The sequence below is a fragment of the Dermacentor albipictus genome, chromosome 5, assembly GCF_038994185.2.
Source record: "Dermacentor albipictus isolate Rhodes 1998 colony chromosome 5, USDA_Dalb.pri_finalv2, whole genome shotgun sequence".
Lineage (NCBI taxonomy): Eukaryota > Metazoa > Arthropoda > Arachnida > Ixodida > Ixodidae > Dermacentor > Dermacentor albipictus.
Genome location: NC_091825.1, coordinates 75,196,262 through 75,218,423, shown reverse-complemented (window position 1 = coordinate 75,218,423; position 22,162 = coordinate 75,196,262). Strand labels below are relative to the sequence as shown.

General features: G+C 46.5%; 2 protein-coding genes across 2 annotated transcripts; one reads left to right on the top strand and one right to left on the bottom strand.

Moving 5' to 3' along the window:
* The first annotated feature begins 943 nt into the window (after nt 1–943).
* LOC135899723 (uncharacterized) lies at nt 944–10,300 on the top strand. Its single transcript, XM_065429041.2, has 3 exons — nt 944–2,070; nt 9,276–9,502; nt 9,744–10,300. Exons 1-3 carry the CDS (start codon nt 1,102–1,104, stop codon nt 10,105–10,107), a joined length of 1,560 nt encoding a protein of 519 aa, XP_065285113.1. The 5' UTR covers nt 944–1,101; the 3' UTR covers nt 10,108–10,300.
* A 2,145-nt stretch (nt 10,301–12,445) lies between these two features.
* LOC135899724 (palmitoyltransferase ZDHHC2-like) lies at nt 12,446–14,868 on the bottom strand. Its single transcript, XM_065429042.2, has 3 exons — nt 14,508–14,868; nt 13,745–13,984; nt 12,446–13,107 (listed from the first exon to the last, which is right to left on the bottom strand). The coding sequence occupies exons 1-3, from the start codon at nt 14,750–14,752 to the stop codon at nt 12,537–12,539; spliced, it is 1,056 nt and encodes a 351-aa protein (XP_065285114.1). The 5' UTR covers nt 14,753–14,868; the 3' UTR covers nt 12,446–12,536.
* Nucleotides 14,869–22,162: the final 7,294 nt, after the last annotated feature.

Below are 22,162 nucleotides of genomic sequence, written 5' to 3'. Positions count from 1 at the left end.
ACGTGGGTCACGTGGTATGCGAAACAGGTTAGATACGGACAGCATATCACAAAGTTGGTAAAGTTCCTAAAGGATGCTAATTGTATTAGAGTGCATCTGCAGAACGTTAACGAATCGTGGCAATTGCAACTCCCTCTTAAACAGTACCGCTATGATTTGAAGAGCTGTGCCCTACTCCATTTACGTTTTAAACTTGTCGTGCCAAATAACTTGCGACAAGTTCACCTAGTGTGGGCACCTTGAATGCGAGAATGTTTCTGGACGAGTGTGCCGAATCTGTGGCCTCGTCATTTCTACTTGGGCGTGTTCGCCATGTTTTGCCTTCTTTTTTAGTTCTCACGAAAGGCAGTTGCACACATCATTTATAGTTAAAGCACTCTGTATTGCTGAACTTACTAGCACTCAACTTCCAGCATTTGAATTTCCTTGGCCTGCAATCATTCCCACTCCCTTTGATGAGAAGTGACATTGACACGTTTGAAATGTAGGGTCCCGTCCCTAAACAATTGCCGTTATTGGTTCGATCTCTGTTGTACTTGAAGAACAAACCACTCACCGTTTCCACCTTTCTTGTCACCGTTTATCCACCTTAGGAATTTGTAACTCTCTCTTCGTCATCTTGTACTTTCGCTACTTTATCAAATTTACTATCGTTTGAAATTGCACAGTTTGGCGGGGGCCTCTGGGTAATCCGTACTGCAATTCATAACTTTAGTGAACGTTCCAGCAGATTGCATTGCTAAAGGTGTACCCTCCAACTCTGCTTGTATTTCCTAGTGGCATAAGCTTTAAATAGTAGTTATATTGTAATTTATAGTGTATACTACCTGATCAAATGCAGTTTTTCTCGAACTATATCATGTTATGTTATCTTTTCCTGGTCGCTCCAATTCTCGACGTGTGGGTATGTGCCATGTTCAAAGAAATCAACATCAACGAAACATAGCTCGCGCTCTTCTTGTCGCTGCACCAGCTACACTGTAGAAGTCGAGGTTCCAGACCCGCCCTGACTCGCGCCACAGGGAGCCTGGTTTGCAAGCCCATTTCCAACCGCAATCACCAGCAAAGGACCTGCAGGACAGGGGCAGGAGGAGAAGCGGCATGGACGACAAGACACAACGGATCTTCCCGCGGTACATCTCCTCAGTCCAAAGCAATTCCTACCCGACACCAGGCCAGTGTAGCAACGACCAGGGTCCGAGCCAGAGGCAACTTCAAAACAAAAGTCCACTGCCTGCCGCGGGTGTTGCTTACGGGCAGTCTACAAGTGGTATTCACTCACCTGGCGCAATTACGCCTCAGTTCCCGCGCTCTGTATCACAAGCCGCCGAGGCGCAGCAGAGACGGAGGGCATACGGCCAGCAGTACCCGCTCATGGACACAGCCTCGTCGCCAGTGGGGCTGCCAGCACGTTCGGGTCACAGTACAGCGTCGTTTTCATTTCGGAGACAACACTCCCGCATGAGCGACAATAGCTGGACCGACTCGACCTCAAGCTCCACGACGACCAGCGGCCACTGCTGCGTCTGCAACGCAGCCAGCGACTCCGACTTGATTCCTCGCCGCAAGAGGCGCCGCCGTGCTAAGTCGGGTGGCGACAAACCGAATAACTTCTCGTGGATAACCTGCGTGCCCATTGTGGCCGTGGCTGTGATCGCCGCTTGCCTGTTCCTGTTAGCCCTTTCAGCTGTGGCACAGTCGCGCCGTTTGGCGTTCTCTCTTCCCGTGACGCGCCATCTGCAGGAAGAAGCCCACCCGCAGCGGAAGGGAACGTCTCCTACTGTCGCGAGCACGAGCGACGCGCGCGTACAGCAAAATCTGTTGGTTGAAGAGGAAGGGAGCGAGAAAATTGGGAAACGTGATCCAAGCACAACGACTGAGGGCACATCCGAGCCAACCACAACATCTGCACCCACGGTCAAGGCTAAGACTTTGGCTCCGGGTTTGAAGAGGAAGCACTCCAAGCGTGGAAGGAAGACTACACCCTCGCCAAAACGAGCTGCGAAAAAGAACAATGACAGCAGTCGGAAAGCAGGCAGGACTACTAAGGTCATTCGTTCACAACATGCCGTGAGTAACTTTTTTTTTTGGTTCGCAAAGTTCGTGTGACCATAGTGGCTGAAAACAGGGCTGAACTACAATGCTAGGTATACCCTCCCATTTAAACTACCACTGCCGCACTTGACATCAGTGTACCCGAATATTTGCCAGATTATCCTTCCTTCTCTCCTGTGCTTCCTGCAGCGTGCCTTTCATATGACACACAGCTTAGAAGAAAACACCACTAAATTTTGCTCGCTGAGCAGTTATGTAGGAGTTATTATGCGCTATAGCTACTGACTCAAAAGCTACAGAAAAACTATACTAATGCGTAAGCACTGTTTGGCTCGGCTGTGAATTCGTTTGTGCATAGTTTTTCTTACTTGGTTTTCCTAGCTTATGCGCGTCTACCGATGACCTTTCCAGTGACAAAGAATGCTTACGCATTAGTAGACAATTGTCATATTTTCACGACACATCCGGGCCCTTCATTGCAATCGTACCGATTGAGTTGGAAAGCGGGGCACTAGCGCGCCTCGATGGAGCACAGTGGTCGGAAGGAAACACCAGTTGCCACAATAAGCGTGAGGCATTGCTTTGGGGGGGGGGGGGGGGTGCATCGCCGCGATGCTATGTCACCCTCGCTGTCGCTCTGGCGAGCCTATGCAAAGCCACACACAAAAAATAATTTTTTCTAGGTGGCTTTGGCCTGTGTTATGCGCGTGTTCCTTTTCCGCACAAGCTCTCACGTCCTGACTGCGCCTCGCTTAGACCCAATAAAAACGCTACAAGCGTCTCAACGTGCTCCCTTGCCCGCGAGGTGTTGGTAACTCGAAGGACGCTCAGCAGTGTTCAATTCATGGACACTGGGCCACCTCAACAACTCAAATTGTCCCACGCCCAAATTTAAAGTTAGCCCACGCTAATATTTAAAATTGGTCCCCCCCAAATTTGGGTTGGCCGACTCCAAAATTTAAACTGACCCACCCTAAAATTTCGAGTTGCCCCAATCCAAATTTTATTTCATCATCATCATCATCATCATCATCATCATCATCATCATCATCATCAGCCTGGTTACGCCCACTCCAGGGCAAAGGCCTCTCCCATACATCTCCAACTACCGCGGTCATGTACTAATTGTGGCCATGTTATCCCTGCAAACCCCTTAAACACATCCGCCCACCTAACTTTCTGCCATCCCCTGCTACGCTTCCCTTCCCTTGCAATTCAGTCCGTAACCCTTAATGACAATCGGTTATCTTCCCTTCTCATTACGTGTCCTGCCTATGCCCATTTCTTTTTCTTAAATTCAACTAGGATGTCATTAATTCGTGTTTGTTCCCTCATCCAATCTGCTCATTTTTATCCCGTAACGTTACACCCATCTCTCTTCTTTCCATACCTCGTTGCGTCCTCTTCAATTTAAGTAGAGCCCTCTTCCTAAGCCTCAGGTTTCTGCCCCATATGTGAGTACTGGTAGGACACAGCTGCTACACTCTTTTCTCTTCAAGGATAATGGCAACCTGATGTTGATGATCTGAGTATGCCTGCCAAACGCACCCCAGCCCATTCTTATTCTTCTGATTATTTCAGTCTCATGATCCGGATCCGCGGTCACTACCTGCCCTAAGTAAATGTTTTCCCTTGCCACTTCCAGTGCCTCGCTACCTATCGTAAACTGCTGTTCTCTTCCGAGAATGTTAAACATTACTTTAGTTTCCTGCAGATTAATTTTGAGACCCACCCTTCTGCTTTGCCTCTCCACGTCAGTGAGCATGCATTGCAATTGGTCCCCTGAGCTACTAAGCAAGCCAATATCGTCAGCGAATCGCAAGTTACTAAGATATTCTCCCTTAACTCTTATCCCCAATTCTTCCCAATCAAGATATCTGAATACCTCCCGTAAACACGCTGTGAATAACATTGGGGAGATCGTATCTCCCTGCCTGACGCCTTTATTTATTGGGATTTTGTTGCTTTCTTTATGGAGGACTACGGTGGCTGTGGAGCCGCTATAGATATCTTTCCGTATTTTTACATATGGCTCGTCTACACCCTGTTTCCGTAATGCTTCCATGACTGCTGAGGTTTCGACAGAATCAAACGTTTTTTCGTAATCAATGAAAGATATATATAAGGGTTGATTACATTCCGCACATTTCTCTATCACCTGATTTTTAGTGTGAACCTAGTTTATTGTTGAGTTGCGTTTACGAAATCCTGCCTGGTTCTTTGGCTGACAGAAGTCTAAGGTGTTCGTGATTCTATTTGCGATTACCTTTGTAAATACTTTGTAGGCAACGGAGAGTAAGCTCATCGGTCTATAATTTTTCAAGTCTTGGCATCCCTTTTCTTATGGATTAAGATTACGTTGGCATTCTTCCAAGATTCCGCCATTGTGTATACAGGGGGGCCAGTTTTTCTGGAACAATCTGTCCACCATCCTTCAACCAATCTGCTGTTACCTGATCCTCCCCAGCGGCCTTTCCACTTTGCATAGCTCCCAAGGCTTTCGTTACTTCTTCCGGCGTTACTCGTGGGATTTCGAATTCCTCTAGACTCTCTTCCATTAGCGTCGTGGTTGCCACCGGTACTGTATATATCTCTAAAGAACTCCTCCGCCATTTTAACTACCTCATCCATATTAGTAATGATATTGCCGGCTTTGTCTCTTAACGCATACATCTGATTCTTGTATATTCCTAGTTTCTTCTTCACTGCTTTGAGGCTTCCTCCGTTCCTGAGAGCATGTTCAATTCTATCCATATTATTCTTCTTCATGTCGGCTGTCTTACGCTTGTTGATTAACTTGGAAAGTTCTGCAAGTTCTATTCTAGCTGTAGGGTTAGAAGCTTTGATACATTGGCGCTTTTTGATCAGATCTTCTGTCTCCTGCGATAGCTTACGGGCTTCCTGTCTAACAGAGTTACCACCGACTTCTATTGCACACTCCTTAATGATGCCCATAAGATTGTCGTTCATATCTTCAACACTAAGGTCCTCTTCCTGAGTTAAAGCCGAATACCTGTTCTGTAGCTTGATCCGGAATTTCTCTATTTGCCATCTTACCGCTAACTGATTGATCGTCTTCTTATGTATCAGTTTCTTCCGTTCCCTCCTCAAGTCTAGGCTAATTCGATTTCTTACCATCCTATGGTCACTGCAGCCCACCTTGCTGAGCACGTCCACATGTTGTATGATGGCGAGGTTAGCGCAGAGTATGAGGTCTATTTCATTTCTAGACTCGCCAGTTGGGCTCCTCCACGTCCACTTTCGTCTATCCCGCTTGCGGAAGAAAGTATTCATTATCTGCATAATATTCTGTTCTGCAAACGCTACTAATAACGCTCCCCTGCTATTCCAAGAACCTATGCCATATTCCCCCACTGACTTGTCTCCAGCCTGCTTCTTGCCTACCCTGCTGGCATTGAAGTCGCCCATCAGTATAGTGTATTTTGTTTTGACTTTATCCATCGCTGATTCCACGTCTTCATAGAAGTTTTTTTACTTTCTGGTCATCATGAATGGATGTAGGGGCGTAGGCCTGTACGACCTTCAATTTGTACCTCTTATTAAGTTTCACAACAAGGCCTGCCACCCTCTCGTTAAGGCTATAGAATGCCGTATGTTACCACCTATATCCTTATTAATTAAGAATCCGACTCCTAGTTCTCATCTCTCCGTTAGGCCCCGGTAGCACAGGACGTGCCCGCTTTTTAGCACTGTATATGCTTCTTTTGTCCTCCTAACGTCACTGAGCCTTATTCTATCCCATTTACTGCCCGCTAATTCCTCCAGTAGCACTTCTAGACTCGCCTGACTAGATAACGTTCTAGCGATAAACGTTGCCTGGTTCAGATTCCAATGGCGACCTGTCCGGACCCAGATATTCTTAGCACCCTCTTCTGCGTTACAGGTCTGACCGCCGCCGCGCTAAGTTGCTTCGCAGCTGCGGGGGACTGAGGTTCGGGGTTTGATTGTTGTATTTGTATGAATACATTCCGGTTACCGCATTACCGGTTCTGGGCACCGGGATCAGGCCGCACTCCGGGCCTGTTCATGCGATTTTATCAACACGCGGATTTTCTTTTTTTTTTTTAATCCGGTGGAAAATTGCGCGACACCGGGATTCGAACAATGGTCCTCGTGCATGCGAGGCGGGTGCTCTACCTCTATGCCACCGCTTTAAATTTCATTTCACCCACTCCCACATTTAAGTTGGGCCACCTTCAAATTTCAAGTAGGCCCACCACGTAAATTAATTTGACCCACCCCCAGATTTGACTTGCCCCATCCCCAAACTTCGGTTGGCTCACGCTCAAATTTCAAGTTGGCCAACCCCCAAACTTTCCGTTGGCCCACATCAGAATTTCAGTTGGTCCACCCCGTATTTCAAGTTGGCCCACTTGCAAATTTCACTTGGCCCACCTCCAAATTTCTCGTTGACCCAATGCCAAATTTCTAGTTGACCTACCCCCAAATTTAAGTTCACCCAGTTCCAAATTTATGTTGGGCCACACTCAAATTTCAAGTTGGCCCACCCCCAGATATGACTTGCCCCACCCGCAAATTTCGTTTGGCCCACGTTCAAATTTCAAGTTGCCCCCCCCCCCCCTGCCCCCAAACTTCACGTTGGCCCACACCAAAATTTCAGTTGCTCCACCCCATATTTCAAGCTGGTTCCCCCACAAATTTCAAGTTGGTCCATTTGCAAATTTCATTTCGCCCACCTCCAAATTTCAGGTTGACCGAACGCCAAATTTTTATTTGACCTACCCCAAAATTCTGTTCACCCACCGTTACTATAAGCTTCCGCATACAGTTTCTAAGGAGCCCTACGTATTTCTACGGGGACCCTCTTTTTTTATTTTATAGCTTTGAGTTGTTGCCAATTGCTTAAAACCTACCAGTCATCTACATTTAAACTATCATAACGATTAAATGTTTTAACATTGCAAATTACGCATTTTTGTGCAGATACCTAGCATTATACTTTTCGCGTGACAGGGCTGGGGGGCGAAGAATGCTTACGCATTAGAGAGTTTCAGAACTGGCGCCCTGAGACTCTGGGTCCTCAAGCTGCGTTGCGTTAGTTGGTCTTGGGCTCGGATGAGCATCGGAGTGTTTATTAGAATTGGGAGAATAGCAGCGTTGGGTTGCGCGCAGGGGACGCCGCAGTGGTGAAAATAGAAGACGCTTGAAAGCGATAACACAATAGCCTCTTTAAAAACAAAACCTAAAAGAAGTCATTTTAACAAAAAATTACTTGGCAAAAAGCTTGTAATAAAAATAATGACTATGTTATCACTTGTATGACATTCTAAGCGTGGGAATGGGGAGGGGGGGGGGGGGGGGAGCCGAAGGACGCCAACCCGGCCTCAGCTGGCGTTTTCTTGCGTTGCGCAGCGTCTCTCGCCTTTAAATATGCCGCAAGTCACCAGGAACAAAGCAAGTTTGCTCTGCAACCCACTGTTGTATGTCTATTTAAGTTGTAGTGAAACATGACTGCGCATACGAAGCTTTCTTGCCAGTCATGCTCGGCGCCATAACTTGACTGAGCGATCCGAGTTCTGGGTGGCTGTGGCTCGTATGTATCTCTTGGCGGTTACGTGACGGCTCGTCATGGCTCGTCGCCCGCACGAGCCACCTAAGGTGACTTGAGAACGCACGCTATCTTTAGAGTTTAGGGTCTTCGGGTTGACACTAACGCTATGACCCAAGGCTGCCTTGCGTTCGGCGCATGCTCTGTTATGGCGCGCTATCTAGGGGCCCCAAGGTGCTTGGGGCCCCCAATTCTTAAACTCTCTATTAAAACAAATGCTGGCTCTCCCGTAATCGAGGGTAGATGCAAGTATGAAATGGCTACAGGCAAATCAGATAGGTTGGAGTAATTACGGCGATTACTCACAACCATCTCACAACCTCACTGGAAGTCTCGTCTCCGCCAAACCAGGAAACTCTATGGGCCAAACAGCCATTCGCGTCGCGTCGGACGCGCCGTGGAACTCGTAGACAGCTGGCATTAAAAAGAACACAGACAACCCTGCTACAGCGCCAAAAGATGGCAATCAAATGTAAGGTGCACTCACTCAAAAAGAGTTTACACCCTTCGGGGCTTTCTTCTCCCCAAACGATAATCGTCATCTGCCTTCCTTGCGTTTCCTCTCTTGAAAACTGGGCACTCGCTACATTCCTGTCTTCAATGCTGTGTCAAGCTGATAACGCGCAAGCCGTTCGTGACTAGGAAGTACCGGGCTCGCAGCGTTAAAGAAAGGTATAGACTGCTGTATCTGCATTTTGAACGCCGCTATTGTAAATGACTAATAAAACCTCAGCGTTTCAGTAGTTACAGCTCGAATAATATTGTGAACAAGTATTGGGAATAACTCGGAAGTAATATTTTTTATAACTTGTTTGGGCAGTAAGTACATTCTTGAAACGGCTGCAGCCTTTGGGGTGTATATTTGTCCCACAACAATAATTGTCGTCTACCTTGCTTGCGTTTTCTTTCTTAAAAACTCGGCGCTCACTACCTTGCTGTCGAGAATGCTGTGTCATGCTGATAACAGGCATGCCGTTGGTGTCTTGGAAGTACCGGGCTCACCACGCTGAAGAATGGAAATGCGCATAAGACAGATGACGATTATTGTTGTGTACCAAAAGGGTGTAATTTTGCTTACACTCTAAAAACAGTTGCACCCTTTGGAGTGTATATTTGCCACACAACGATAATCGTCATCTGTCTTGTCCGCATTTCGTTTCTTTAACGCTGCGATCCCGGTACTTTCCAGTAATGCGCGTTGTCACCATGACATAGCATTCCCGACAGGAAAGTAACGAGCGCAGCGTTTTCAAGAAAGGAAATACGGGCAAGACAGATGACAATTATCGTTGTGTGGCAAATATACACTCCAAAGGGTGGAAACTTTTCTTAAAGTGTGAGAGTGTAGCATGTGTAATGTAGTCCTGTACAAAAGGCTGGGGGCCGAACGCCGCACTTTCTTAAGTTTTGACTGGTTGCCCGGATGATCTCGTTTTGTTCTCGCAACGATGCCCGGATGTCCTCATTCCATTCTGGTCTTGAATGCCCGGATGGCGGCTCAGTATTCTGGCTCAAGGTATTTTAAAGGTCGCCGGCAACGGGAGCTAAAGGCATTTCACGCTCAAAATCTCACTAGAATAACAATATTCAGACAAGCTAACGCGAATGACGCTTGTTTCATTGTGCGCAGGTCGGTCCCGAGTGTCGCGAAGTGTTCTACACGTTCTGCGAGCGCTCGGAGCACGAATTTTACTACCAGCCTGAAAGCAACACGTGTTACCAGACGAATGTGGTGAACGTTTGCACCCGAGGCACCAACCGGTTCGCCACACTGGACCACTGCGTTCACAGCTGCGTCTCTACCAGGCACCCGGCTGACGAGTGCTTCGGCAAGCCGATCTTCACGCGCTGCGCAAGGTATCACACGCGCGCGTTAAAGCCTCTACCTTTCAGTTATGCACATAATGAATTTGACCCGTGAGATCATACTTGACGACCGACGACTACGCTCGACGTTATTGTGCCGACTTGTGTGTGGCATGCTTTTCTTGGCACGAATTCACCCAACCACAGAGCTAAATTCTTGTCGCACAGTTTTGGCACTGTCTGGTGCGTCACCGCCCCTGCAGTGTGACAATGTTTGATTCGTCGTCTGCAGGCGAGATGTCCTCTCCGACTGGTGGCACTACGACAACAGCAAGTGCGTGCCCTGGATATTTCCTTCAGGCGGCTGTCCGGCTAACGTAAGTGCGGTCTTCCCGACGGCCAAGGAGTGCGACAAGCACTGCCGAAAACCGCATGGTCGACCCCGGTGCCAGCGGCCCGAGGTGGTGGCCTGCGGTCGCCAGCACCTCAAGTACCAGTACTTCGCTCGCGTGTCGCCGGAAGACGGCCGCTTGCGTTGTTTCCGCTCTTCGTTGACCACGCTGCGGCGCCACCTGTGCCTCGTGGGCGCGAACCGGTTCCCTACCTTCGGTACCTGCGTCGCCTCCTGCCGGCAGAAGCCGCCAACTTCAGCATAGTCGACGACGTCGCCACCTTATTTTCCTCTTTGTCGGCGTCGCGAACAATGGACCGTCTTCGTGCTCGTGAAACGTGTCGTTCTTAATTTTTACGCAGCTTCGCAACTACAATACACCGCATGGCGTATACGCTGTGCAGCGGCAGAGTATTGGTGCTAAATTTCACCCTCAACAAAGAAGTGAACGCTGCTTTCTTGTCATGCTTTGCTCTGTTCTAGGGCGAATACTCTAATTACTGTTTATTGTTCGATAATTTGGCTGTTTCTGCTTTTGCGACTAGATCTCATACTGAATTTATGCTCCAAATGTCGACAAAAATTCTAACACCTTATCAACCTGGCCTAATCAAGTGTTAAGGAAATGTTGGAAATGTCAAGGATAATATGTGTGCCATCTTATAAATATGGAAAGAAGCTAGAAGGGCTATGGCAAATAGCCAAATACCAGTTGCGCTTTGGAGCTCTATGGTGTATTCATCAGAGCGTTTCTATGCAAACTTTAGGCGTATCCTGATGAAACTTCGCTAGGCTGGTGTGCCTTTAGGTGAACATGCTGGTGAAATTGTGAGCCATAGAAAATAATTTAGCTTGTGAAAATTGAGATTGAATTTTCCATAGGTGGACCCCCGCCTGATGGGAAATCGCCTGAATGAAACCGGTAGCAGTTGTTTGAGTTGTATCGGTTTTGTTTGTCTTGGTTCTTGCGCAGCAAGCATAGCGGCCTATGCGAATCTCTCACAAGCAACGCAGCTCTAGAAAGCCAGACGCCTATAACCGCTGGGTTTCCGGCAAAGAAGATCGAACTACGCACCTCCCGCAACCAAGCCGGATGTCCTACCCACTGTTCCACGACTGCTGAGGGACTAAAACATTTGCCGTGACTCGTTGAACTTCACTGAACACAAACATAACATACATAACAAATTATATACAATTCTGTAGGGAAAATTTTCTCATTTTAACATCATGAGCCATTCCACTCTGTAAAGGTGGTTGACCAGCGAGGCTGTTTAGCACATGACATGAAGGTGACACACAATTTTGAACAAAGGTACGAGCTCATTTATTCTCTTGATCGGTGGCGATTATTCCACTCGGAACTGCAATCACATTCTTTTATAGTGTCAAATCGATGCACGTACGCCGCTGGGTGGTCGGTTGAGCCGGATCGGTGTAGCATCGCAAGGTATAGGGCTACAAAATGGAACGCGTAAGCCACTCTTCTTTTCGGTATCGACACATCCTCATTGAAATCACCGACCATGACAACAGGGGTAGTGTCATCGCAGCTAATTCCCGCAAATTGAGTAGCCATGAACCTTACGGGACTTTTGCTTGTTTACAGCGTATGAGCCATTGCTCACGGGGGTATGAGCCACTTCACACGGGGTATGAGCCATTGACGAAGACAGTTTTCGACAGGTTGTTTTGCAAGTTGTATGCGTAATTACAAAGAATTTAATCACTGTTAGCTTCACTTCACTGAGTGCTTGTAGGCTCTGCCTTACGGTACTATGAGCCATAGCATCTTTTGCTTGCTTACAGGAGTATGAATGCTTACGGGGGTATGAGCTATTGATGATGATAGTTTTCGTTCACGGAGAACAAATATGCATGGAACCCTAGCCATAAACAGCTTCGCTGTGAAAAAAATTGTGGAGATCCCAACGCACATGATTGAATTCACGTGAAGCAAAACTCCCGTCAAGCAGTGTGCATGAAATCCTATACAACCTACAGTGATGCGTACAATTATATTTACTTTCGTGCTGTGCAACGTGTAATCTCACAGAATTTTTATCTACCCCAAATATCCCAACTTTATTGTCAGGCAATTTTTATGTTTGTGCACTACAGAGTGCACTACAGTTATGCCGGAATGAAAACGCCAAATCAGGCAGATGCACAGTGTGAAACGTCTACGCAGGGATGTCATGTGCAATAGAGGCATGTATTTGTATGACGCCTGTAGAGGGAAGAATGATAATGGAAGATAGATGTACACTGAAGTTCGACACGTCTTTTTCTACATTTACAAGCTCGATACCTCTTGTGCTGCAGTGACATAGCTGTTCTGGAGTGATAGCGAAAAATGGGCCCGCACCCAGTGGCACATACTGAATGACTAAACCAAATAAAACAAGTAAATCGGTGAATCCGTTATATGTGTATCTTATTACATTAAAGAGGCGGCCACATATGTATGCGATAATCAAGCGATCATGGCACGCGACGTGAGAGGCCACGCTGCAAATGGACCATGTCGCACTGTCGCGGTGCGGGGCCACTACACGGACGTGACATCGCGAACAAACATTTAAGCAAACAACCAACCGATCCAATCTTGTGAAGTAATCGAGATATTAATGACAAAACGAAATTTCAGTCAGGTCACATTCAATATAGCGGTCTCTTATGCAGCTCGATTGGCTATCGCACTATGTCCACGACGGCGGCCCCAGGATCGAGGCTCGACGAGCGCGTCGAATAGGTGGCCGCGGAGTAGGTTGGCACGAAGGAAGACGGCCGAGACTCCACTCTGTCTCGCGTGGGGTGCAGCCTGGTCGGGAACCGGACGCCGTCGCCGAGGCTCGTGAACACGGGAATCATCCACAGCGACCACCGTAGTCCGAACACCTCTACGAAGTTCCGATAACGGCTGCCGAGGTCGAACGAGTCCCCGTGTTCCAGGAACATTATGCTACGCATGCTCTCCAGCGTCGTCTCGTTCCTCGACACCATGGACAGGTGCATGCCGAGGAAAGAGCCGAGGCCGATGGCCAGCGCAGAGCCCACGAGCACGATGAAGCCCACGTGCAAGCCGTAGGGCTTCAGCGGCGACGGATCCGACCCCCAGTCGACCAAGTGGGCTGCCAAGGTGGTGACGGCGTAGATGCACAGTGCCACCACGTAGGCGAGTGTGAGCAGGAAGAACTTGTAGGTGCTGAAACAGACGCAGTTGTTGAACCACGGGCAGTGGTGGTCCATCTTCATGATGCACCTGCGAAGACAGTCCGTGGGGCGTTCACGGCGTCAACACGCTGCGTCAGGACGTCTCATACAGAATAACCCTCTTAAACTTCATATAAGTATACTGCAGACAGCTTAGAAATCTCCTCCAGACACGACGCCTAATTTGTTTAAAGATGAGCCTTCAAGATTATTTCACCTTAGGTTATATTTATATTAACAATTACTATTCCATGCAGTGTCCGTAAGTCTTTATTGTGGGTCGAAATACAAGAGAAAGCACGCCCGAAAAGTGAAAGATTGTCAAAACAGAAATGAGTGACAATACGAAGCAGCACAATAATAAAGATGAGGAAGAGATCGACTGCCTGATTTCTAGCAGTACGAGATTGGGACAGAGATGCAGTACATAATGATTCCAGTGCCGCCACGTGGTCACGATGCCGCGTTAGAGACAGTTGGCTGTCCACAAAGCATATGCGGTCTCCCCAACACGCGGTTTATTATCTGCAGCAGTTGCAAACACGTTGACCTCTCACAGCCATAATGGTTAAATGGTCGTATTGCAAGCTCTCCTAAATATTAAATTGCCACTGATCTTTCTCCTTCTCTTGTATAGCTTTCGTTGGAACTTTCATGTTCACTTGCCTAAGTATGCATGCACCCACCTTCGGCACGTGGAGCAATGGTGACACCTGTCCGGTTTGAGCAGCTGGCACGGCGCGCAGTACCTGGCGCACCCGTCTGGCCCCAGGGTGATCACGCCTCTGTCCGCTGCCAGCATCTCGAGCAGACCGCGCCGGGTGCGTTCATTGTGGCAGTTGGCGAGCGCCTGCTGCTCTCCCACGCTCAGCAGATACGCGGGAGGCACGTCGGGAATCGCGGTCGCCACCGTCTTCGCGTACGACCTGTCGGATGGTGACAGAAAGAGGGCCTAGCTATACTACTTGGGGTCACAAGGCAAAAGGAGGAAAGTATAAAGGCCTTCGCGGCAAGTGTAATGCATACCATGCAACAACATCGTTTTTTTTTTTTCGTAAACCGTGCAGCGGACTTGACGGCATGGCAGTAATTGGACTTAGTGTTTGCATGCATTCCTTAGAAGCCAACTGGAACGCAGGGTGACGACGCAGGCAGTCGGAAAGAGACGCTGCTAATTAGAGTTGAGAAGTACGGAGACAAGTCGCTGTACTAATTCACGTTTGAAATGGGCCGAATCGGTGCAGTGGGGAGTACAGTCAGCGGCAGCAGACCAGATTTGGAGGCGTGAGACCCTGGTCTCTAAGGCCTTTAGTAAGTGAACATGCATGCGCACGAGCAGACTGAAGCATCTCGGCCGTGCAGGCAACGCGCACAAGATGGTGCGCTTAAACGTCTGCGCACTCACTGCGTAAGGCAAATGGTCACACTGCTTGGCTCCGGGCGACTTACCAGACGCACAGGAAGAGTAGCAGATGGAATCCGATGCTGAAGAATACGGCCTTGGCTATGCTTTCCTGTGCGATGACGACGCAGCAGAAGACGAGAAAGTAGGCGTAGTAGCCCCACGAAAGCAGCACCGATACCAGCAGCAGGGGAAGCCAGGCGAACAGCCGGTTCGGCTTTGCGAAGCTCGCTCGGTGGGCGCAGGTACCGTCCTCTGCAGGAGTCGCTGGCCGCTCGACCGAGGGCAGCATGCGGGTAACGTCTTCTTCTTCTTTGTTCTTCCTACTGGTGGCACATTTTCGCTTACTACAAAGACCGCTAGGTGACTAGCAGTCGTCGTAGACAGTCTCGTCCCCCGTTGTGGCTCATACCCACTACGGCGGATTGGCCAAGAAGCAGGCAGTTCCAAGTATGTTCAGAATTAAAACTAAACAGAATGCATACGCTTGGCTCCGTGAGCAATTCTTTTTCTTTCTTTTTTTTCTTTTTGCTATACTGGCTGGTTCTTTACGGTCCGAGTTCCCGAATTGTCCAATGCTAACTGACAATTATGAATATTAATATACAGGGATAAAAGAAGACTTGAAACGCAGAGAGGTTAACAAGAACAACTCTCCAATTTCAAAAACTATGAAACCAAAATCAAAAAAGAGTCAACCAACTCCTGTGCTTACAGAAAGTATTCTAAAGGCGGCAGTTGCCGCTGCTGTGCGTTCAACACCATTGGACAGTTGAAAGTGCTGCAGTGGAACTGTCGTTCTATATTTTCAGCTTCAACAGATTTATCTTGCCTATGTATTCAATTCAATCCAGATATCTTACTTCTTCAAGAAACGTGGCTTTCGCCAGAGAAAAATTTTCATTTAAAAGGTTTTCGGTCCTTCCGATTAGATAGAGACGCGCGAGGTGGAGGATTAATGATACTTGTTTCCAGTAAAATTTGTCACAAGGCAAAAATTTCTTTTCAAATCATGGACTGCGACTGTCAAATCTTGGCCATAGATTTATGTCTCCCAGGATACCATCCATTTTCAATTATAAATGCTTATTTCCCCAGCGGTGTGCAAAGTACGCGTCAACTGGATAGGGCTGTGGCTGCATGTAGAAAAGAAATTTTGTTTGTAGGGGATTTCAATTCGCATCACGTGTCGTGGGGACACAAAACAGACTTGTGTGGTAAGCGACTTTGGGAGTGGACTATTGACAGTCACCTTTCATGCCAGAACACAGGACAAGTAACGTTTGTTAGAGGACCCTTCCGTTCAGTGTTAGATTTGACATTTTGTAGCGCTGGCATCAAGGTTTTGTCGTGGGTAGCGGTTGAATCAGCAACCAACAGTGATCATCTTCCTGTGTCATTTGAAATCAATTGTCAAATAACATCTTTAGATTACCAGGCATGCACATTTATGGACCATACGAAATTTAAGACTTTCTTGCGTTCTGCCGTTTCGAAACTTGCCAATGCCAATGATAAGGAAATTGCTTCTACCATTTGCTCAATTCTAGAGGATTCCCGGAAGCAAGCTGAATTTGTCATCCCTTCGGCTAAAGGCACCGCTTGTCGTTGGTGGAATAATGAGTGTACGCGGGACTACAGAAAAAGAAAGGCAGCTTGGAAAATGCTTCTACATAATCAGTGCCCGACCAATTGGAAAAATTATCAGTTTCATGCTGGTGTATTTAAGCGTACTGTTATTCGAGCCAAAGAGGAATACGATATTAGACATTACGATTATCTATCTAATTCAAAAAATAAGCGTGCTTTATTTTCATTCCTTCGTGGTAGGAAGGTGCTACCAATACCCTTAACATTAAATTCAATTGTTTTGACCCCGCAGGAACTGAGCGCCTCCCTAGAAGGGATTGCCGAAGGCTTAGAAAATCGATTTACGGCCAGGCTTCCGGCTATTCATTCTACATTAGGTCCTTGGGATGACTTTACTCCAATTTCCTTAGCTGAACTAAATGAGACTGCAATATGTTTACCGAATTCAGCCCCTGGCCCTGATGGCGTCACAAATGCAATGTTAAAAATATTGTTACATGAATCGCCTAACGTTCTTTTAGACGTGGTGAATTATTCAATTAAATATGCATGGATTCCGTTGCACTGGAAGCTTGCCAAGGTAATATTGATGCTTAAGAATCAAGAAGGAAGGTATGTATTGGAGAACATTAGGCCCATTGCGCTTACATCAAACGTAGTAAAATTCATTGAGAGGCTTCTTCACCGTCGCATCATGAAATTTATTAATGATAATTCCATTCTCAGTCCCTGTCAGATTGGTTTCAGGGCCGGCTGCTCCATCTGGCATGCCCACGTCGACTTAGAAAGCCGAATACAACTCGCTCGACGTCATAAGCAATACGCTGCCTTAGTGACGCTCGATATCGCTAAAGCATACGACACTGTGGAGCACACTATATTGATCAATCGGTTAACTTCCTGTGGTGTTCCTGAGTATATAGTAGCGTGGATTCGGTCATTCTTAGGTGAAAGAGAATTCTATTGCTACGAAAGCGGCGTTTCTTCTTCTAGACACAAACAAACGAGAGGCGTACCGCAAGGCTCAGTTCTTTCCCCGGTACTTTTTAATATTCTCATGAGCACACTACCTTGTCATCAAGAAATAACTACTTATGTTTATGCAGACGATATTACGTTTTTTGCAGCTGCAAACGACATCCACACGCTATACCAACGACTGCAAACTTACCTTTATGATCTGGAGAGGTGGTTAGATGCTAGTCACTTCACCCTCAATGCCAGCAAATGTGCTGTTCTCGTATTTCCGATACGGGGTATAGTGCACATTTCATTGTCTTACCACCTTCAAGACATACCACAGGTGGAATCTGTTAAATACCTCGGAATTATTTATAACGCCTCTCTCAACTGGCGCTCACACATAGATCATTTGACTGGGAAAGGTACCCGTGCAATTGGCATATTGCGTAGGCTGAGCAGTCGTCGAATAGGATTAAGAAGAGATACACTCCTAATGATATATCGTATGTACGTTCGCCCTGTATTAGAATTTGGTTGCGTGCTCTTCTCTGGAGCTCCAGCCTACATGTCCCGTCCTCTAATCCTCTTAGAAAGAGAAGCATTACGTCTGTGTTTAGGTCTCCCTAAATTTGTTGCAAATTCTGTTCTTTATCTAGAATCCCGTGTTCCGCCACTTTCGTGCAGGTTCCGGCTTTTGACGGTGCAGACGTTCTTAAGGATTTACGAATCACCACTGCGTCATTCCCAAATAATCTTTATTTCACAACCTGCATTGTTTTTCGGTGTCATCTGGCCGCGACTACATAACCCGCAAATTATATTCGTGCAAAAATTACTTGACTCTTTGGGCGTGCGCATATGCGATGTTCTTCCTATTACCGACAGAGCTGTTGCCACGGATATTCAATTTGATGACATCTTTCCTAATAATGCAAAATTACTGCCACACCGTATTCTAGACGGTATATTACAAGATCACCTGAAAAACCTTCAATCAAACGTTGTAATTGCTACAGATGCTTCAAAATGTGAAGAAAAGTCAGGTGTAGGAATATTTTCCCCGATTCTCGATTGGACATTTTCTCTTCGGCTGCCAGATTTCATACCGATTTTTTTAGCCGAATTCATGGCCGTGGTGCTGGCATTACGCAAATTAGGACCATCAATTACGTCAGCCGTGATAGTTACTGATTCTTTATCATTGTGCTCATCGCTTACTGCTTCTAGTGATTCTCGCGTGATGAGGACATTTCAATCATTGGTACCTGGTTACTTGAGAAGCGTGCGTTTGATTTGGGTGCCCGGCCATAAAGGACTAATCATTAACGAAATTGCAGACTCTCTAGCCAAGGCATCGATAAGTGGCCCGATTCTTCCTTGCTGCCCTTTGACTGCTTATGTAACTGCAGCTAGATTTCGCAGGAGTATCATTATACAGTCAATATCAGGCTCCGCAATTACTAACTCTGTGGATTACGGACATCTCCTGCACCCTTGGAACAGAAATTTTTGCCGAACACGGAAAATTGAAGTGTCCATCACGAAGCTGCGCTGCCGTATACCTGCATTGAACTTCTACCTCCACAGGTCTGGTCTGGTCCCCTCACCATTATGCTCATTCTGTGGCGAAGCGGAGACAATCGATCATTTCTTGTTGTCTTGCAGACGTTTTTCTATTATAAGAAAACGACTACTCGAAATCCCGCTTCGCTCTATTGGTCTGACTTTATCAGTGCCTGTGATCCTATCTTTTGGAGCCTCCATTGTTGGGTTCAGCCACAGAAATGTTTGCTTGGCGATCCAAAATTACCTCATCGAAACTAATCGATTTCCATGTTAGATTCATCGTTCTCCCTCCCAACCATAGCTTTCTTTTATTTCTTATCTTTTATTAATTATTATTGTTATTATTATTATTATAATAATAACAATAATAATTAATTGATGAAATCAATTGATTGAAAATTGAAACTGATGTACGATTATTGTAAGATGGCAACAATAAATATTATTATTATTATTATTATTATTATTATTATTATTATTATTATTATTATTATTATTATTATCTTATACCCGGTTTTCATCTGATTATTTCCTTTTTTCTCCAAACACAAAACGTTTACTTTTAAACTCACACGCCCAAATTGTTAACTCCCTTGTTATCATTATTATTTTAGGCACCTAATTAAACCGCCCGATTCTTGGCCAATCCCCCACTGTGGGTATGTGCCACGGCCACTTAGGACAACAACAACAACAACTCTCCGGTTGGCTACTGTGCAGTAGAAGGGATGACAAAAGGTAAGTAATTACAGGTTTTGGGGGAAGTTAATAACCATTAAATTTACAAATACCAAAACCTGTAAGTAATTACAGGTTTTGGGGGAAGTTAATAACCATTAAATTTACAAATACATTGGACCATGTGTTGCGGGAGTGCGAAGCCATCGGCTCCTCCTTCAGCGAGGATAGGTGGGCTACGCTCTTGGGCAGCCCCGAACTCAGTGACCAAACCCTGGCCGTCCAGAGTGCCCGCGATCGGGCCGTCAAGCTCGGCTTGGCGGTCCCTACGTGGGACTAGCCGGGTGGCGCGGGGTCTCCCCTGCGTCTCCTCTGGACCTAATAAAGTTATTTCACTCACTCACGACACAATGTGGCTGGCTCCTCCATGCAGCGAACTTTCAAATGCCATACACGAGTGCTTGGAAACATCACTCACGAGGCCACGTTTCCATATTCCTATACTGAATAAATATTAGACTGGCTCACCATTGCATGTGGCCCACACCAGTTCGATTTCTCCTGCTATTGCGGCATCCTGCTCGCTTACTGCTGTGACACGCGATGTCATTCTCACCGACTGAAAGTCAGTGCAGCAGCGATTGCATCCCAATCAGTCTGGGGAAAAGTTTACTAGGCAATCTCTCGTGTTGCTTAAACACCTCAAGAGCAGGAAAATTATAGTGAAATTGCAATTGAAGGCAATGAAGGCAAACTTTGCAATTGAAGGCAATGAAAAAGCTGATGCTCTTGTGCACGAAACCCTTTCGTGTGCCCCACGATTGATAACACTAAAGCGTTTGCTCCAAACTAAGCACGTGATCCGAAATCATTTTCGGACGCTCCAAAATATGTCCCATCAACTCTGTGCGGTTCACAGAGAAAGAGAGAGAAAGGCAAAGGAAAGACAGGGATGTTAACCAGAGTTTATCTCCGGTTGGCTACCCTGTACTGGTGGAGGGGCAACTGGATGCGACAGGTGAGAGAGAGAAGGTTTTAAAAAAATTAAGAAAAAAAACCTACACACACGCACGTACACACAAACTGTTTCTGTGGGCACTGTCACGCAGCCCTCCAAGGCGTCCCTAGTGTTATGCAGTGTCACCGTACAATCCGTGCGGTCCCCAGACTTACAAATAAGCTACCCTGCTGCAGCCCGTTAGAACTCCGCTTATTGAGGATTAGACGATACGCTTCCCCGCTTCGTGCAATGTGCAGTGAGGTCAGTCATGTAAAACATTTCACCTGGTTATGCTCGGAATTTCCCGCTCAAAGAAAGGCGCTGCTTCCCAACCTACAAAAGAAGGGTTTTCCACATGCATGCATGCGATGCTTCGAAGACATGGTGTTCTCTGAAGGGCCCGCATTAATCAGGAAAGGATTTCTACCGCTGTTCATTGCCTTGGGAGTTGATCAAGGTCTCGTGACACATTCTTAATTGTTAACAATGTGGGAGAAGCTCAAGCGCAACAATAATTGCTCTCCAAGCATGTCAGGCTCACCTCGCCTGCAACAACACCCCTCCCCTCCCACTACCAGTTGCTGCGGCAAATGCGTCTGCCTCTTGCTGCGGCATGTTCATTGCGGCACGCTGATTAGGACGCGATTGTGATTAGCATTTTTTTTAATAATCCATGCCTAGTAATGGATATTTTATTTACCATAAAAAAACACACTAAACGCCTCAAGTTACCAAGACGTTACACACTGCACCATCTTTAGCACTATATTACGCATTTGGAATACTGATCGAACAGAATTGTTTTATTCCCTTCATATTCTATTTAGAAATCTATATAGTTGTCAGTATTTTTAAATATTTAGCTATACCGTAATACGCGTGTGAGACAACTACAGTAACTGTAAAGCTTGAAGGAAACAACAAGGCATTTTTGTTCAGTTTTGGCGTTCCTCCACCACGCGGCGCGTCATGGGAAGCGGTTGTGTTCCTGTCGTTGCAACAGAACAGCTCCTAACCTCAAGACTTCTGCATTTGCAGGGAGCATCGTGACTTTTGAGTGGCAGTAGAGTTCGAGTACTATAGCTGTGATGTAAGGCAGCTTTTTATATCTTCGAATACTAGTTCTTGGGGACTGTCCTCTGCAAAGGTAGCATCTTCGTAATGTGAATTTCTCGACCGCTAGCATTAGTCAGGTTTGGAGTGAATCGTGGATGAAGATGCTTACATCTTTGAAGGAGACGAGGTTCTGCAGTGCATGAGTGACGTTATTAGTGATAACTTTGGCAAGAAAGAAAGTGTAGTCTTGATTCGACCAGGTCAAGCAACAAAGAAGCCTGAGAAGTCAAAATTTATTCTAGAAAACAATTACCGAAAAAAATACGAAGGAAATCTTACTAATAGGTTGGCAGAAGTACCATACGAAATCTCAATACAAATTATCGAACTGCTGGGTCCAAAGAGCAAGACACAGCTGGCTAGTGCCAAAGAGCAAGTTCTTAAAATCAAGAAAATATTGATTGGGGGACGTGAAAACACGATGGACCTTATTTATAAAGGCAAAGTATCAGTGATCCTTTCCCAAGTGATCAGGATAAAACAAGCTCGTATAAGCAAGTTACAGTAACGTCGGTGATACAGAATGACAATGTAAGTCAATATATTAGAGTTGTCGACAACAGGTAGAGGCTTGTTGTCGACAACCCTAATATAAGGTGAGAGCACGGCTTCTTTACTGATGCCTTATCTCTAAGCTCCCTACGTTCGGTGCAAAGTCTCCGTGTCAAAGGCTTCTCCATACGATTCCAATGGGTGCCATCACACATAGGTAACATAGGCAACGAGATGGCGGACAGCCTCGCCCATAGAGCGCTGCCTGGGAACCCTTTGAGAAAAGCGCCTCAAGAA